The 19,820-nt window shown below is 40.2% G+C and overlaps 1 protein-coding gene across 5 annotated transcripts in view; it reads left to right on the top strand.

The window, feature by feature from the left end:
- gramd2aa (GRAM domain containing 2Aa) overlaps positions 1-19,820 on the top strand; it is a 90,009-nt gene that overhangs the window by 15,278 nt on the left and 54,911 nt on the right. For 4 of the 5 annotated variants that reach the window (XM_060940902.1, XM_060940901.1, XM_060940898.1 and 1 more), the window contains exon 2: positions 7,710-7,814. In XM_060940902.1, coding sequence (XP_060796885.1) covers positions 7,710-7,814 — 105 coding nt within the window. Of the gene's footprint in view, positions 1-166; positions 189-7,709; positions 7,815-19,820 lie in introns of those variants that run through there. The other variant, XM_060940899.1, reaches the window with a different exon arrangement.

A 19,820-nucleotide genomic window follows, 5' to 3' on the forward strand; every position in this document is an offset into this window, starting at 1 on the left:
CAACATTGTTTCTTTCTGAATGGTTTTGATAATCTCTGGCAACTTTTTGAGATAAGCCAATCAGAACGCGAGTATCGAGTCATGTGACCTCCGGTGAGGTTCGGATCAGAAATTTCAAACAAATATGGCGGCCGCTCAGTGTCAGTGGAGTGAAGAGATGGAGAGACTCCTCATCTGTTTTTACGCCGGTAAGTTGTTATTTTAATATTCTATATGGAGGAATTTACCTCACCAAAGCTCTAAAAAACAACAGACAGCTTGATTAAATGGTCACAGCAAAAATTAAGACATCGATTTTTTTTTTAGCTAACTGTAAACTGCCGTTGCTAACTGTTGTTGCCCATTGTTAGTTGCCCTGAAAAGTTGCCCTGTGTCTCACATAGTTGCCCGTTGCCAGCAACATTGCTCGGCAACATTGCCCAAAAAGTTGCCCCGTGTATCATCACCCTTAGGGCTGTGCTGTTATCGGAAAATAATCAATAACAGGGTGGTGTGATGCAACCCAATGTGAAGTGGAGTTACTGTTTGCACTCGAAATTGATTATTTTCCTATAACAGCATGTCCTGAAGTGTTTATCTTATACCCTAACAATTAATATTTATGTTCATTAAAGAGCAATATTTCCATTATATGTTGTGGAACGTCAGTAAAACAAGTAAGTTCCTGTGATTGTCAATAGCAGCTGTAAACAGTCATTTACTCTCTTTCTCTTCAGAAAGATATAATAGCAGCTTGTCCTCTTCTGTCCTTAAATTTTCCCATGGAAGAAAACCTAGTTACAGCTTTACCTTTGACTGTTATGAAGTGCTGGTACTGGAGACTCCTTTCACAAATGCGCAATAATCATCTCCTCATGGAAAAGATGATCACCAATTGTTTTTTTTTTCCTGTTAAATGACACATTTTTTAATGTTTGTCGTTAACATTAGATTATGTGGCATGTCTGCTGTACAGATCTCTGTACATTGTTACTATAGAAACAATAACATATTTGAAATGAGTGTATTAAAGCTAGACGGCCTTTCAGTTTCATAAAATAGGTGAAATTTAGTTCCCTCTGAAATTTGGTCATTGTGATAAATAATTATTTCTGTAATATCTCACAAAATATCAGGCCATTCTGTGGCTGGGAAGTTATTTAATTTGAGGGGATTCCCAAGCAAATAATGTGCATGAAATCGCTCGCTTTGTGCAGTCAAGCAGACCGAGGAAGTCCGTGTGCGCATGCGCAGGTTTACCACTTTCTTTTCTTTCTTCTTTTGGGTTTTACAGCAGCTGGCATCCACAGTGTTGCATTACTACCATCTACAGGTTTACCGTTGACCGTGCACTGACAGTTACATCATTCTGTCGCTAAACGAACAGCTGATCACACCGAGGTGCTCGCTGACCGCCAATATTTATTAATTTGGTCCTGTTTCCTTTCCTTTACAAATTTTCAAATTTGTATCCCACAGTGCCTTGCACAAAAAGGGAAAGCCCACCATGTGATGCATGACATACTATCTTGAATGGTGAAACAGGAAAAAATAGCAGAGAATTTAAGGCCACGTGGCCCTAAATTCATTAATTGTTCTATGAGAAAAAAACTAATAAAATTGGAAGTCTGTGAGTCGAATTCAGTAGCTTTTGGTCCACTAAACAAATATAATTGGGTGTTGGGGAAAATTATTTTTGTGACCTAAACTTGAAAAATCTGAAAGGCAGTCTACCTTTAATACACACGTGATTTGTCTTGAAGCTGGAACTACTGCCAGAGCTGCTGTTAATTAACAATTATTCGCTAAAGTCGAGGTTATTATTCACCGATATTCACTGAGCCTGAGGCGGATAATGGTTTTAGTATAAATACACAGGTGATTGATTTTTTTTGTAATCGTATTGAAAAAAATAATTTATTTCAAACTTAAAAAGCGTCATGCAAATGTAATAAAGGCGCCTCCGGATTTGTCACTTATCTACGCCTAGTCACATAAAGTACTTTGTTTCGAAATCGATAAAATAAATCACAATTCCACCTTACCTTCGAATTGTTTTAGACCAAGCTTTGTCGCATCTTTAGTGCTTTTAGGAACAGCATTTTCTTTCATAATGTGTAATTCTTCCTCACTTACGGTGACGAAGTGATTAGCTGCCATTTTGTCGAGTCGCTCAAGGTGATTATTGAGAAATAGTCCGAATATCTCGACCAATCAGCTTGCGTTATTTTTTTTTTTTATAATCACCTGCGTATTTATCCTAAAGAAAATTAATCAACACCTTCTAAATGAATAGATTTTTTTAATAGATAGAAAGTCTTTTTTGTTTTTGTGAATTTAAGGTATGACCAAGGAAAGTTTACATACAACCCAAACTGAAATAATGAATTAAATGCTTTTTGAAGCTTTTCATAATAATAATAATTTTAAAATCATCTCTCAAAAACATTTATCTCAACTGGAATCTGGCATTGAGAGTGTAAGAAGGAGCTTTTGAAGTCCCTCCAGCATTTATACAATTGAACAAAGGATTGTTGACATCTCAAAGAACAAAGTCCTGTGTGTGTGTGAGAGAGACAGAGACAAGAGCGTATGTGTAAGTGTGTGTGGGGGAGTGTTTTTTTTTTTTTTTCCCACCACCTGGCACAACAAAGCCCTCATGGAAACAAGCCCCATCATGGTGAGCAAATACATCCACCTGCTCGCCCCCTCATCCATCACAAGCCCCTTAATAAGCATGTGGACAAGCTCGAAGTCTCAGGTAGGTTCTTAGCTCCTTCTTGATGACGTGACCAGATCTGTCCTAACGGTGAAGGTCAATCCGTGAGCCACCCCCTCAACGTGTTTACCAAGCTGTGGCATCACAGGACTACGGCTAATCCATTTAGCTTAATCAACTTTACGCTCTCTCCTAAACGCACGACACGCCCTCGCATTGCACTCGCCGTGGGCTGAGCTCGGTCTCGAGGCACAAGCGTGACCCAGGAGACTCAGGAGGAGATTCAGTTTCTTTGATTTTATTTGTATTGTGTCTGGTTTTGAAATTAGACTAAACAAAGTCTGTTAGGAAAACAGTATCAGTCTCATGTGAAGCCATTGTTTTTGTCACTTCTGTGTTGGAAAAACAATGGCTGTGTAAATGAGCTCCAATACGAGACATAACACGAAAAGCCCTCTATAACATCAGTCGAAAGAAATAATAGTGCATGTCAGATTAAAATGAGGGGTTTTGAGGGCCCAAAAACGTTGGTCTTTCGTCAGGAAAAGAAAATGAGATGAGAGACATAATTAATATAATCGAGAGCCACAGACTCCACCTTAATTTAGAATCATTGCTCAAGAGAGACGAAAACCAAAATAATCAAACCTGTTCACACACGCACAAATGCTTTAGGCAGCTGGGCCATAGAAGGTTCTCGCTGCATGCTGCACACTACACGTTCACGTGAAGAACCGGACCCTGGGCCATTAAACTTCAACTTTTCTCGGTAATCGTCCATTTTATCTCCCTAGACCCGTTCTGATTGGCTGGCGCGGCGGTGACCTTGGGGTCGTGCATGCATTGACTGGAATTTCCATCTTCACGCCTAGAAAAAAGTGTGCATGTTCATTTCTCGCTTCACGCGTGAAGTGTGCAGCGTGCAACGTGAACGCCGTTCTATGGCCCAGAGCAAGTCATGCTACGTTTGTCCACTTTTCTTTACACGCGTGTAGCGTGCAGCATGCAGCGTGAACCTTCTATGGCCCAGCTGCCTTATATAAGTTGAGAATTTACATAAGTACGTTTACATAAATAAGTAAATATGAAGGGGTTGGTCTTGTGTTGAGCAAACACCTACAGCCTGTCCCTCCGAGTTACAGTGGTGCTTGAAAGTTTGTGAACCCTTTAGAATGTTCTATATTTCTGCATAAATATGACCTAAAACATCATCAGATTTTCACACAAGTCCTAAAAGTAGATAAAGAGAACCCAGTTAAACAAATGAGACAAAAATATTATACTTGGTCATTTATTTATTGAGGAAAATGATCCAATATTACATATCTGAGAGTGGCAAAAGTATGTGAACCTCTAGGATTAGCAGTTAATTTGAAGGTGAAATTAGAGTCAGGTGTTTTCAAATCAGTGGGATGACAATCAGGTGTGAGTGGGCACCCTGTTTTATTTAAGATTAGATTAGATAAAACTTTATTGATCCCTGAGGGAACCTTCCCAAAGGGGTCAATAAAGTTTTATCTAATCTAAGAACAGGGATCTATCAAAGTCTGATCTTCACAACACCTGTTTGTGGAAGTGTATCATGGCACGAACAAAGGAGATTTCTGAGGACCTCAGAAAAAGGGTCGTTGATGCTCATCAGGCTGGAAAAGGTTACAAAACCATCTCTAAAGAGTTTGGACTCCACCAATCCACAGTCAGACAGATTGTGTAGAAATGGAGGAAATGCAAGACCATTGTTACCCTCCCCAGGAATGGTCGACCAACAAAGATCACTCCAAGAGCAAGGCATGTAATAGTTGGCAAGGTCACAAAGGACCTCAGGGTAACTTCTAAGCAACTGAAGGCCTCTCTCACATTGGCTAATGTTCATGAGTCCCACCATCAGGAGAACACTGAACAACAATGGTGTGCATGGCAGGGTTGCAAGGAGAAAGCCATTGCTCTCCAAAAAAAACATTGCTTGCTTGTCAACTCTAAATTGACCGTAGGTGTGAATGTGAGTGTGAATGGTTGTCTGTGTGTCAGCCCTGTGATGACCTGGCGACTTGTCCAGGGTGTACCCCGCCTTTCGCCCGTAGTCAGCTGGGATAGGCTCCAGCTTGCCTGCGACCCTGTAGAACAGGATAAAGCAGCTAGAGATAATGAGATGAGATGAGTATTGCCCACGAACCTGATTTCCTCTGAATGGTGCTCTTCACAGGGGCTGAATTGCTCCCCGCGTCTCCTCAGTGACGTAGACTCGGCTGTACTGGAAGTCTCCGGTAAGGATCGTGGATTGCGAGGTCCCGTACAATTGAAACTGTCAGGCGAGTCGGGGAGGGGATTCCCTGCTGATGCTGCACGCAGCGTGTTAGGCAGCTGGGCCATAGAAGGTTCACGCTGCATGCTGCACGCTACACGCTACACGTTCACGTGAAGAACCGGACCCTGGGCCATTAAACTTCATGCTTGGATGTTCACGTGTTGCGTCTGTTCTACTTTGACCGAGTAACCAACAATATGGACTCTTCGGATGACGACGATTGCCTCATTCTGCTTTTACTGAGACAGAGGAAGAGAAAAAGGAACAGAATTTGGAGCCGAGAACACTTCCTTCTGAGAGAAACCCGTGGTGAATTTCACCGAACATTCTATAATCTGCTTGACAATCCCGATGAAGAACTATTTTTCAATTATACCATTCAATTATATTTTTTCTGAAGTTTTCCCCTGAAAGCATAGAGTTATCTCCCTAGACCCGTTCTGATTGGCTGGCGCGGCAGTGACCGCATGCATTGACTGGAATTTCCATCTTCACGCCTAGAAAAAAGTGTGCATGTTCATTTCTCGCTTCACGCGTGAAGTGTGCAGCGTGCAACGTGAACGCCGTTCTATGGCCCAGAGCAAGTCATGCTACGTTTGTCCACTTTTCTTTACACGCGTGTCGCGTGTAGCGTGCAGCATGCAGCGTGCAGCGTGAACCTTCTATGGCCCAGCTGCCTTAGCGCGAGCATGTAGCCTTTGGGAAATGAATAGGCTAGTTGCATTAGCACGAATCGCATGTTTTGGGAAAATCGAAAATGTTGTCGTGGGCCCCTCTGGGGTGTCACCAGTCCATGTGCAAAGTATGGCATCTGTGCGTCCAGCCGTGTTGATTTGCATAGATGAATAGACAGAGACACGGGACAGCCTTCCTTTAGTAGTATGGATATGTCACTCGGATCCATGATGTATCACGTATGAAAAATGCGAGTTTTTCAACACGAGAAGATAAACTTCATATCTTCAAGCCAATGTGTGATTTTCTTTTTATTATATCGACACATTCACAAACAAAATGTACCCAAATTCATCAAAACAATTCATCGATTTCCTCACGAGTGACATGTAGAGATTTAGGTCACGGTGTTAGTTCTCCATGTCCCGGATGGAGCTCGTATGAAAAATACAAGTGGCGTATTTCCCAGTCAAACAGTCATGTCCATATAATATATAAAGCTACATCTCTACAACATACATTTTGTAAAAGATTAAGAGAAAAAAAACAAATGCAGAATGTAAAAATCTAACACAGGCTGCAAAACTGGGTATAAAGTTTGTTTCGATGGGGTAAAGCTCCAGGTCATGTTTCATGCTTCAAATTTTGGATGAAATGAGGTTCATGTGCTGAGACTTCGTCATGTCGTGGGTGGTCATTAAAGGGGAACTAAAGGCAAATTTTTTTATGATCAAAATTCTATTTATCTCATTTTATTAAATATCGGAATGCATTCTTGATCGCTATTGTGTCACTGCTATAGCAAGTTATGAGTGTTTGAAATATGCTCTGTAATATATCAGTCCATATGTCAAAGCAACGGCTGTAAACCAGATTCGTTGAGACCTGTGCGAGACATCGTCGGACGGAAGTAAAACGTACAGCGGAAATCAAAGTGACCGACATCTGCCAACGTTGTCAAAAGACGCGCGCGCTCTTTTTCGAATGCTGATGTAATCAAGCCGTTGAGTGGTCTATCAGATATATTCCATTCAGCTACTTGTCTTCGCCTCGTTCAGTACCACTCAGCGCCAGCCAATATTATTTAAATATGTCACTCAGATCTGCGATGTATTTCATTTGAAAAATGTGAGTTTTTCAACAGAAGATAAACTTCTTAAGCCAATGTGTGATTTTTCTTTTCATTATATTGACACATTCACAAACAAAACGTACTCAAATTTATCAAAACGATTCATCGATTTCCTCACAAGTGACCTTTCGAGATTTTATGTCACGGTTTTGGTTCTCCATGTCCCGGATGGAGCTCGTATGAAAAATATGAGTGACGTATTTCCCAGTAAAACACTTGTTCCCATATAATATAATGGCATATTTATGACTTGAATATTATTTACTTGAGTATTCACTCAAGATGGGATTTGAAGGGGGGTTTTTTTGTCACTGTTGGCTTTTCATAGCCACTCATTGCTGAGAACGTGAGTATTTGTTGACCTTTGAGTATTTGTTAGCACCTTTTCCTGTACCCTCCTCTCAAGTCTCTTTGGAATAGCTTTACCTTGCGTGATTCTGTTATAAATAGACACAAGCTGCTGGATTACACCCCAAGTGCTTATTTCACAGGCGAGCTGTGTGTCTCCTGATGCTCGATTGCTGTTTATTATGCAGCAGTGTGTTGAGTCTCTTGGGAGAATTAAGCAGTGATTCAAAAACAGGAAGAGGCCTGTCATTGCATGCAGCAATGACTCAGTGTTACTTTAATGAAGGTGTCCAATTAGAGCCAGGAAAGGAAAAGAAAGTCGAGGACATATTGTTAATAGCTAATAAGTGCATAAGTTCATAAGTACAGCGTTCATGACAAGTATCCTGAAGTTTTTGGGTTTTTTTTTTTAATAATGAACATGGAAATAACAAGTGCTCTGCATGATCTACAGGGGAAACAGCTTGTGGAAGTGAGACAGGGTGTGAGAAGGGCTGTGTGTTGAGAGCACACACACTTTCTGAGCCTGTGTTGTACTTGTTATTCTGCAGGTCTAGGACCATGAGTGACCAAGCTGAAGATCTCAGTTTATTAACACCACAGAATGCGTCAGAGCCCCCGAAGGAGGAAGACGCACACAATGCTCAACACTTCAGGCAAGTCAAGTTGAACGCTTCTTTACTGTTTGAAGAGATTTATATTTGTTTAGTGACATTGTAATTTAATACAGGAAGTGTAGGAAGTGTCGAGCATCTTGTCCAACACTTCTGCTCTTCACTTTACTGAAATGAATTATTTAAAAAATTTGGGTCTGTGATTGCCTTCAGGTGAACACCACTCAATCAGTACATTTATAGATAATGACAGCTTGTCTGTGCAAGGTATTTTTGATAAACGTCTTATATGTTTAGAGCAAAACCAGATTTATTGGCGCCTTTCAAGAGAATGGGCTCAAGTCTCTTGATTAATCATTCCGACATTGATTCAGGTATTCCATTCAAACCCAAACCATTGGAGAACCTGGTTACCTTTCATCTAATCTGTGATTTAAATCCCTGCACACGTGCAAACCTAAGAATCTGAAGATGTTCAAGAAATTGTATGAGATTCAAGAGTCTCCAACCTCATAGGTGTGAAAGTAAGATGCAGACAAACACGAATGTTAAGGGTGCTAATACTTTTAAGACCGATTCTTGGGTTTCACGTGATGTCACATCCGCCTCATTAGTTATTCAAAACTTTAGCTGGTGCTCTACTGGAGCTCAGTTGACAAAGTGTTTGTACGGAGAAGGTGCATTGCTGGCATGAAAAATGCCTTACGCTTGCGTTGTTTTAGGTTGTTCGAATCGATCAAACTGTGAAACTGATAAAAGTTTCTTCAGGGTTCTCCGTGAACTCATAAAAAAGGGTGAACGAACACAGGATTTCACAAAAAGACGTCGAGAAAGGTGGCTTTTGAACCTCTGACTGAAATCGAAGGGAGCCGAGTCGAAGCATGCTCGAGTTTGCAGCGATCACTTGGTGAAAGGTTTGTATTTCCCTCTCAGCTCTGGCCTTAGTGTTTTCCAAGTACTTTTCTTGCTATGTGTCGTTATTTTACGCTACTTTTTTTAGTCACGAAGTGCTAAAGTCCCCAGCTGTTTTTTTGTTTACTCCTCACAAAGTCCATATGCATGAAGGTCGCAACAAAATTCTTCCCTAGCCGTACAGTTACAATCACGGGCGATTGCTCTAAGACAACGAGGGAGGCTCAGCCTCCTCTAAAAATGACGAACATCGTGTAGGATGAATTGCGCTAGGCTTATGTTATAGCCGACCTTATAACATTGCTATTTCAGATCCAGAATCATAGAAATATATGTGCTCAACCCTACTACAGTGCGAAATCATTCCCTTATAACTTTCCCCAGTTCGCATAATGTGTGCATGAGTTTTTCCCCCTCGTGACAGTGCGATGCAGCCCAGCCTCAGTGGATTGGGAGCTCTGTGCTTGTCAATCTCAAAATGCAAGACGATTATTGGACAAATGCTGCGAAAACGCCCGTCCATGGAGTCTCACGGACTCCCAGCCTCAATGGACTTCAATGGCATTTGGGAGCTCTGTGCTTTTCAATCTCAAAATGCAAGACGGTTATTGGACAAATACTGCGAAAATGCCCGCCCACAGACTCCGAGCCTCACATGGGAGGGACATGGCAGTTTCCGCGAGGAGACTGGTGATTGGTGAAAGCGGACGGATATTTTCTTTGATTGACAGCTCGTTTCAACTATAGACAGGCAGCGGTACAGTGTTGCCAGATTGTGGGCGGTTTTAAGTGCATTTTGGTGGGTTTTGAACATATTTTGGGCTGGATAACGTCAGCAGTATCTGGCAACATCAGTTCAGTCCCATGCGGATTCGCAAGTGCTGTGGTGTATTGTAAGAGATCAGCTTACATTTCGATTTCATTCATTACATACGGTTTCTACCAGCTTTTTTAGTTTGTATATATTTTCATTGTAAATGAAGTGTAAATATAGTGTTGTCAAGTTTGCTATCTTAGTTCCAGAAATTTCGTTTATTTGAGTGACTGAACTTGAACTTGAGGGGGCTAGTCAGCTAGCAAGAAAGCTGTGCACGGATGCCAAGCATTGTTGATTTAATTTTGGCGAAGCCATTTGCCAGTCTTCCTTTCGAGGAAAAAATTAAAATTAAAGAGCAGGGTAGACCAACGCCTCAAATTGACTTGGTGAAAAAGGTAGGGAATAATACTCGTTCCTTTCAGCTCTCCTGGTACGAGAAAGTGAATTGGCTAACAGCAAGTGACCCACATCAACAACAGTAAATAGGCTACTTTAGTAATATGTCATGGATGGACCAAAAATATAGAATCTATTTAAAATGTTTATGCTGAGTATATTATATTGGAATATATGTTTTTCTGGATATGAATTAAACACAGCTACAATTTGGAAAACATTTTTAAACAAAAACACAGCCGAGGTCAATTTTTAAACAACATGCCACAATTTTAAAATATAAAATGTTAAAATATCCCCCCCCCAACACCACCATCATGTATATTGGACAGTAGGCTAATGGGCCAAAAGAACCTGTTATTTCACAGTTTGTGACGCTGCCAACAATCAGCCAGATCAGAGGCAAGAGTATGGGCAAAACTGATGTGTTTTTTCTTTTAAAATCTGGAAATATCGTAACCGACCAGCCTCCCGTTTGAAAGACTACCAGCCGCCACTGGTTACAATGCACCGTGATCACTTCTCCGTCTTGTTGAACTAAGATCCAGGTCTTTAAAAGGGTTTCTGATGATCTTTGTGAATGATTTAGCTGAGAGATAAGAGCCAACACAAGTGAGAATCAAGCCAACTGTTGTTTGTTTACACTTCAACTTGCAGCGCTTCGGTGTAAAGACGCAAACGAAAAGCTTAAAAAAACATATTTACATGGGCAAAAACAATTTGGCAGCGACTTGATAGCAAGGTCCTTTACCCAGCCACATACAAAAAAGTTGTAAGCCTCCATACTCTTCCATGCTTTCATCTGTTTTGCGGTGTAGAAGGACGTCTGCAACACCAGATAGTTCGAGATGTCGGGGAACTCGACTGAAGGGTAGTTTTCGAGATTGTATGACAAATCCTTCTTTCCCAGACTGTAGGGGTCGATTCCATTGCACATAGCAATCTTCTAAATATATCTAAAGCAAGCAGTGGCTTCTAGATTACGAGTGTACTCTGATAAGTTATCGCTAGTTGTTTGTGCTACGGCAGCCGTTTTGGTTTTCTCAACCACCAGCAGTTTTACTGGAAGTGAAATCGCTAAGAAAAATGTGCCTGAAGCCCAAGAATTGTGGGGGGGTTTAACACAAAAATTTGTACTATTTAAGAAAACTTGGTGTAAATTGTTTTGTGTATAGAAACTATAGTGTCTCAGTATGGTTCAGCTCAAAAATGGATGGATGGATTGTGCATCTTAAACACCATGTTCCTGTTTGCTACCCATTGCATCATATTCCTCCATTTCAAGCGTACAGGTTACTGTACCACAGCACTGTTGAATTCTCCATCTGATTTGTCAGAAAGAAAGTGTTGATTAATTTTCTTGAATATAAATATGCATGGGGGCGGCACGGTGGTGTAGTGGTTAGCACTGTCGCCTCACAGCAAGAAGGTCCTGGGTTTGAGCCCAGAAGCTGGCGAGGGCCTTTCTGTGCGGAGTTTGCATGTTCTCCCCGTGTCCGCGTGGGTTTCCTCCGGGTGCTCCGGTTTCCCCCACAGTCCAAAGACATGCAGGTTAGGTTAACTGGTGACTCTAAATTGACCGTAGGTGTGAATGTGAGTGTGAATGGTTGTCTGTGTCTATGTGTCAGCCCTGTGATGACCTGGCGACTTGTCCAGGGTGTACCCCGCCTTTCGCTCGTAGTCAGCTGGGATAGGCTCCAGCTTGCCTGTGACCCTGTAGAACAGGATAAAGCGGCTAGAGATAATGGATGGATGGATAAATATGCATGTGATTACGGAAAATTACGCGCTCTGATTGGTCGAGAAATTCAGACAATTTCTTGATAATCACCTTAAGGTGACTCAACAAAATGGCAGCTAATCACTTTCTCACCGTAAGTGAGGAAGAATGACAAATTATGAAAGAAAATGCTGTTCCTAAAAGCGCTAAAGATGCTACGAAGTTTGGTTTAAAACTATTTAAAGGTCAGCATATTAGGTGAAAATTCAATCCAAATTGCTTGAAACTGCTCTCATTGAATTCAGAATTGAATCCAGAACAACATATTTTTTTACAGAATTAAAATCGTTGTCCATTCCTGAGATATTACAAATCCAAGATTGAAAAAACTGCTTAATTTTTAAAAAACTGCTGTAATATTCTGTATTCGGATCACATGGTCCAAAATGGGCCTCGTTAACAAATGAGGTCAAATGTATTTTCTTAATAACTTTTTTCTATTTTTCAATATATATGCATGGAAATTGGCAGGAACATAGGTGGTTGTGTACTGAATACAAAGTTTGAAAAATTAGTAAAAAACAATGATGCAAATTAGCATTTAATTAGCATTAAGTATGCTAATTAGTTTAAAAAACGTTAATTTGGTACACTCTCTTCTTCAAAGTTTCACCAAATGGCTTTATTTGTGCAATACAAAGCTGATCTTAGCTCTCATTTTTACATCACAAAGAATGAGAAATCAATGTTAATTATAAAAACTGGAGCTTGAGATGAATCCATCCCAGTCAGGAATGTCATTCACATCTACCATTCTCAATCAGAATAAAACAGGAATAAAAGATTATTTCTCATAACCTCTTTGTACTCTGTAGGCCTTTGTGTTTCTTAAAAGTCGGGCCTACTAGTGTTTATATGAAAGAATATAAATGATTATTTCGATTAATATTCACAGCTTTCAAGGTGAACTTTGAAAAAACTGTGTGAGCCACATCCAATAAACAATTCCCATGAATTGAATTGAAATTGATGCTCACGTTTCTAACTTCCAGTTTTTTAAAATCTCATTCTGACCACTAAGATCTCAATATTTTTCATCAAAACAACTCCAGTTATATTCTAAAATAGTCATTTATTTACAGGAATCAGTTTTATTTGAAAAAATAAGTAGGTAAAGCTATGAAAACTCATCTCAAAGTCTCCCGTGAATCATAACATCAAAACTAGCTGAGGGAAATTTTTGCTGAATCCTTCATCAGAAACAGTGAGAGCAAGAGAACATCCGTCTAACAGTAATCTGATTGATATTCACGAGTAATCCAGTCAGAAACCAATCAGGAGAGAGAGAGAGAGAGAGAGAGAGAGAGAGAGCCTGACCGCTTTCTTGTGACTCAAAAAGCACCGGCAGTTTCCCGACGTCACCCAAGCAGTTTTTTTACTCTGTTGTACCAACTTCAACCTACCGTTACTCCCAAAGCACTGAACAGACCTTAACCACATGCATTTCTTTGGAAAGCAGAAATTATAAGCTGTTTAATTATAGTATTCACGATAGAAAATATTAGAGTTAAGCAATGACCGATTTGGAAACTTAGATGAGCATCTTCATGGACAATTTTTCCAGGATGGCCAGCGAGCATCTGATTATGCCTATCAAAGGTAAGGTGGAATTGTGATTTATTTTTATCAATTTCAAAACAAAGTATTTTATGTGAGTCGGTGTAGATAAGTGACACACCGCCTTTATTACATTTGCATGCCGCTTTTGAAGTTTGAAATAAATTATTTTTAAAAAACTAATCACCTGTGTATTTATGCGAAAACAGTGATCCACCTCAGGCTCAGTGAATATTGGTGAATAATAACCTCGACTCTGTTTCAATTATTATTCACCGATATTCACTTCACCTTTGGTGAATAATTGTTAAATAATAGCAGCTCTGACAATAGTATTAGTAGTTTCTAATGTTTTATCGTATCTTTGGTAACAGTGTATTCACAGAAACTTGTATGACAGATGATCTACCTAATCTAATAAATAAGCATCATTTGACAAAGATGCATAATTGTTTATGATAAAGTTTTCTCAAAGATAATGTTTAACATTTACGGAAGGAGTCTCCATTGTCAGTGTAGCTGCATGAAGTTAAATGTAACTATAAATGGTTAAAAGTAGCTACTTTTAGTAGCTTCTTAAATAAAGAACACCAATCAGAATCCAACGCTAAATCACAAGATCATTTTTGCATGGTAGACACACACTAACTTACAATCAGAAATCATAATTTTAAAAACTAATTCTCATTAGTGGAGCTAAATGTTCGAATTTAATCAGTTCATTCCTTTCGATTCATTTAATTACCTTTTTATTCGTATTAATCCCAAAACCTTAAAGGAGAACTGAAGTCATTTTTAAACTTGCTTTATCTCTTAATTAACGTGTTATTCAATTACGTTTTCGGTTTTAGTAACCTTATATCGTGACTCGTATTGACAACTAATGTCAATTAAATATTATACTTATCGGCCTATTCGGTTTTTAGCCGTGCTGAATTTAGTTCGTTTGGTCCACGGCAGGCGTTGCTTATCCACGCGATCTTCACGAGACTTGTGCGAGACTTCAAAACGTCGTGTCAGCGCTGCCATTTTGAAAACTGTTTTCCACACGAAATATTGCACAAAAATGAGTTTAAATGACGATTACTGCCTACTTTTTTCAAACTTTCCTGATTGCCATCAAAACAAACAAAACTCCCGGCTTGATTACGTCAGCATTCGAAAGAGGGCGCGCGCGTCTTCTGACAACGTTGGCAGATGTTGGTCACTTTGATTTCCGTTGTACGTTTTATTTCCGTCCTACGATGTCTCGCACAGGTCTCAACGAATCTCGTTTACGGCCATTGCTTTGACATACGGACTGATGTATTACATAGCATATTTCAAACACTCATAACTTGCTATAGCAGTGACACAATAGCGATCAAGAATGCATTCCGATATTTAATAAAATGAGATAAATAGAATTTTGGTGATGATAAATTTGCCTTCAGTTCTCCTTTAATGACCAAGTCTCAGCACATGGACCTCATTTCATCCAGCATTTGAAGCATGAAACATGACTTGGAGCTTTACCCCATCGAAACAAACTTTAAGTCAAGTTTGTTTGTTTGTATAGCGCTTTTAACAATAGACATTGTCCCAAAGCAGCTTTACAGAATTTGAATGACCCAAGACATGAGCTAATTTTATCCCTAATCTATCCCCAATGAGCACGCCTGTGGCGACGGTAGCAAGGAAAACTCCCAGACAACACGAGGAAAAAACCTCGAGAGGAACCAGGCTCAAAAGGGAACCCATCCTCACCTGGACAACAACAGACAACATGACTATAACATTAACGGTTTTAACATGAAGTCAGTTTCGTTGATGTTATAAACTCTTCATTGATGGAAACTTGAGTGCAAAACTGTTCATGACAACTGCAGTCCTAAAGTTAGCAAGTCAACTGTAGTCCTCAGCCATAAAAGCATTACTGTAAGTGTCCAGAGCGTCTTCCAAGTGTGACTTCAACTGTCCATATAGGGCCGTCCTCTACAGGAGCGATGTGATGAGACTCCAGCCAGACACAGGGCATCAGGATGGATCAGGCAGGTCCGAGGAGCAGAAGAGGTCAGCATCTCAATCCCAGGATCTACATGTAACTCAGAGGGACAGATTTTTAATTTATTTATTTATTTTATTTTATTAGGGTTTTTTTTGGGTGGGGGCACAGGTTGTTAGGTATGCCCAATGTCACCTGAATAAGTAGGAACAGTATACATTTTGCGCTGAGTGCAAGCAGGGACTCCGGCAAAACTAACTATGACAGCATAACTAAAAGGGGAGAGCCAGAAGGTAACGCAGGCATGAGGGAGCCCCGGGACATAAAGCAGCAGCCGCTACACCGTCAACAAACTCAAGTGAGCAAGCGAGTGGGGGACTGACAGCATCCATACATCCCAGTTTACCAAAATACTCTATGTCTGAGGACCCTCCAGATCTACACCTTTACCTCATAAACACTATTAACACGGCTTGACTAAACAGATATGTTTTCAGCCTAGACTTAAACGCTGAGACTGTGTCTGATTCCCGAACACTCCTTGGAAGGCTGTTCCATAACTGTGGGGCTTTGTAAGAAAAGGCTCTGCCCTCTGATGTAGCCTTCACTATACGAGGTACCAGCAGATAGCCTGCACCTTTTGATCTAAGCAGGCGTGGCGGGTCATAGAGGAGCAGAAGTTCACTCAGGTACTGTGGTGCGAGATCATTCAGTACTTTAAAGGTCAATAGTCGTATTTTATAATCAATACGAAATTTGATTGGGAGCCAATGCAGTGTGGATAAGACAGAGGTGATGTGGTCATATTTTCTAGTTCTAGTAAGGACTCTTGCTGCTGCATTTTGAACTAACTGAAGCTTGTTTATGCACTTATTGGAACATCCAGACAGTAAGGCATTACAATAATACAACCTGGAGGTAATGAAAGCATGTTCGTTATACCCAGTTTTTCAGCCTGTGTTAGATTTTTACATTCTGGATTTGTTTTTTTCTCTTAATCTTTTACAAAATGTATGTTGTAGAGATGTAGCTTTATATATTATATGGACATGACTGTTTGACTGGGAAATACGCCACTCGTGTTTTTCATACAAGCTCCATCCAGGACATGGAGAACTAACACCGTGACCTAAATCTCAATATGTCACTCGTGAGGAAATCAATGAATTGTTTTGATAAATTTGGGTACATTTTGTTTGTGAATGTGTCAATATAATAAAAGGAAAACTCACACATTGGCTTGAAGATATGAAGTTTATCTTTTCGTGTTGAAAAACTTGCATTTTTCAAACAAAATACATCACAGATCGGAGTGACACATTTAAATAATATTGACTGGCGTTGAGTGGTCAATCAGATATATTCCATTCAGCTAGCATGATACTGAACAAGTCAAAGATGAGTAGCTGAATGGAATATATCTGATAGACCACGAAAAAAAGCCAGCCAATATTATGATGATATATACACACTCCTTTTGGCTGTTCAACGTATCTTTCTCTTTCAAAATTCTCTCAAAATCGTCCATATTTAACGAAGCAAACCTGGCAGCCATGTTTGTTTACAAATTGTCACAGTCGCTTGCTAGCGCAGAAGTTTTACGTCTCCGATGTGTGACATCATGTTGTCTTGACAACCATGCAATATCGTGACGCTCATTCTCCATTGGGTAGAGTGACGTAATACACGTAGGATAAGCGATATGCTAACAATATTGCATGCTATCAAAGCAAATGAATGAAAACCGCTAGAAGGGAATAGAACACGTTTTTATTCCATGCAAAAAGTGTCCTGTATGTATAATAATTAGTGCTGTCAAGCGATTAAAATATTTAATCGCGATTAATGTCGCGACTGTCATAGTTAACTCGCGATTAATCGCAATTTAATCGCACATTTTTGTCACATGAAAAACCATGTAATTCTCTTATCAGCATAAAAAAGTGAATGGGCTTGCTCACCGTTCGAACTACGGGGGTACTCGGGGGATCCGAGATCCCCTGAAACAGACATGAGATCCCTTGAAAACATGATTTGGGAAATGTTGGGGGGTCTCTAAAATATTGGCAAAATGATGTTTATTGACATAGCAATCGTGTGTAACGGGAAGCATTTGCATATCCGAAGTGAGCGCGCGATGGAGATCCGCGCTCTGAGACAAGCGCTAGCACCCCCCCAAGGGAAAAAAAGGGACCCCCCGAAAATATCAGCATAGTTCGAACACTGGTTGTACCAATGTTTTGTTTTTTTTTATTGCAGAGCATAACACGTCTTGTCACAGCCACTGCAAAGTGGGGCTGGAGCCACCGATGGGAAAACGAAACCTAAGCCGAGCACCGTGGCTCTTCGGGGGAGGGCAGAGGACTCTGGCTATGCGGGGCGTGGCATTACAGTAGCTATCGTTTTTCTAAGCAAAGTCTCTGTTCCAAGTTTCTGGCAGTTTCAAAAGCTTATGAAAAACCTACATCATGTCACAGAGCGTTAATCTTGCGATAAAAAAATTTTCGCCGTTAAAATTGAGTCAAGTTAACGCGTTAATAACGCGACATTTTTGACAGCACTAATAATAATTCATAATATTTCACTCCGATGACATCACTCGAAGTGTTTTCCCACTGATTAGACTCATGTTTTCAAAATAATGAGCCGGTTCAAAATTAAAATTCTTTTGATTAACTTGCATATTTTTTGTGGATGTGCCTATTTAATATAAAGAACATTACATGGTGGTATGAAGATATGAAGTTTATCTTCTCGTGTTGAAAAATATATCACTGGTTTGTTTCGCTCACTTGTGAATATGTACATTCACCACTCGAAGATAAACTTCATATCTTTGCACAACCGTGTAATATCATATATATGTAGCTGGTACTATTAATGTTTAATCAGCTGATGATTTGATGCTGGATGTGATCCAAAAAGCAATTCGAGAAATCTAGCTAACCCTTAAATTTTTTCAGTGATGACCATAGACTAAAATCGTTCTCTGTTACCCTCAGTTCCATTATTACTTCATAAAAACTAGTCTTAATTTTCTTAAATACGCTCTCGTAAGAGACTATGTAGTAAGAATCATTCTGAAACATGCCCTGCTCTGATGATGTGAGAGTTCTGGCTAATTATTTGTCCAGGACTTAATGTTCTGTTCACATTTTTCCATTCAACTTGAGCCCGTGTGTGTGAATGGTTTACGTCATAGCCAGTCATAAAGCACTTCATGCAATCTACAGGGGCATGTTTCACCTCCGGATTTGGCTGGACATCATGCTGCTGGCTCTCACCCATGAGTGTGGTGTTCTTGCTGAGCTGTGTCCCAACAGTGACAGTCACCTTCACAGAGAGGCTCACTTCACTTCAGGCCCATTTCAGCAGCACTGGGTTTGGTTTCACTGAGGAATCTGCTGATTTGATGCTCTTTGGCCCTGGATAAATTATTGACAGCAGGTTGTTTGCTCACTGCCTCAAGGACAGATTCCCTTTCTCATGTAGCCTGCGTAGCTCATCAGCTGTCACATGATTCGTTCCCAAAAACGAACGAAGAAGCGGACTGGATACAAGATAGAAGCCTAAACAGGAAGGAACACAAATTTCAGCTGCTCACCTTATAATTAACCTTTGCTCAAAACAAAAAACAACAGTATTTTACAATCAGGGTCTATAGATGCATTTTGGTTGAGGTTCCTGAACCTTTTGTGGAACTGCAGAGTTTTGGAACTCTCCATGAGAGTTCCTGAATGAGTTGCTGATTTACAATTGTAACCACTCAATAGTGACTGTGGCCCAAAATACAGGAGTGCCACATCATCATCATCATCATCATCTGAGTGGAGCAACAGAGCAAAATTGGACGTACTGTCTGGGTGGGATAGATGGTGTTATTCTTCTTCCCTGTGAGTCAAGAGTAATACTAACCAGACATCTGTGAGCTCCTGTATGTGGAAGAGGGCAGATGGTGCTTTCCACCAAGTGTGTCCAGCTGGAAACTTTTAGCGGGAACAAAAAATGTGACGCATCAGTTGGTCACTCGGTCCAGATGGATCCATGCCGGATCAGTTAGTCTGTAAACAAATTAGAAGTACCAGAAACCAGACAATAAGATATAGAAAAGCTCAAAAGAAGGCAAGACGTCTTTTAAAATGAGAACTGAGAGCAGGTAAACAGCAAGTAAACCAGGAAGCAGTGAGTATCAAGTTGGTATCAAGTACTATTTTAGTAACAGGAACTTCTGATGGAGTGCGGGGAGGGGCCCTTTAAAGTTCTGTATAGAGCATGACAGAAAAAGACCTACTGTATGGAGAACCATTTTAGAAAGCTCAAACTTTTAACCATCCAAAGCACCCTTAAAGGTAGACTGCTTTTCAGATTTTTCAGGTGTTAGGACATAAAAAGAATTTTTCCTGACACCCAATTATTTTTGTTTAGTGGACCGAAAGCTACTGAATTCGAATCACAGACTTCCAATTTTATTAGTTTTTTTTTTCTAATAGAACAATTAAGGAATTTAAGGCCACATGGCCTGAAATTCTCCGCTGTTTTTTCCTGCTTCACCATGACCCAAGTCAAGATACTACGCCATGCATCATGTGGTGGGCTTCCCCC

Source organism: Neoarius graeffei, chromosome 15 (assembly GCF_027579695.1).
Source record: "Neoarius graeffei isolate fNeoGra1 chromosome 15, fNeoGra1.pri, whole genome shotgun sequence".
Classification (NCBI taxonomy): Eukaryota; Metazoa; Chordata; class Actinopteri; order Siluriformes; family Ariidae; genus Neoarius; species Neoarius graeffei.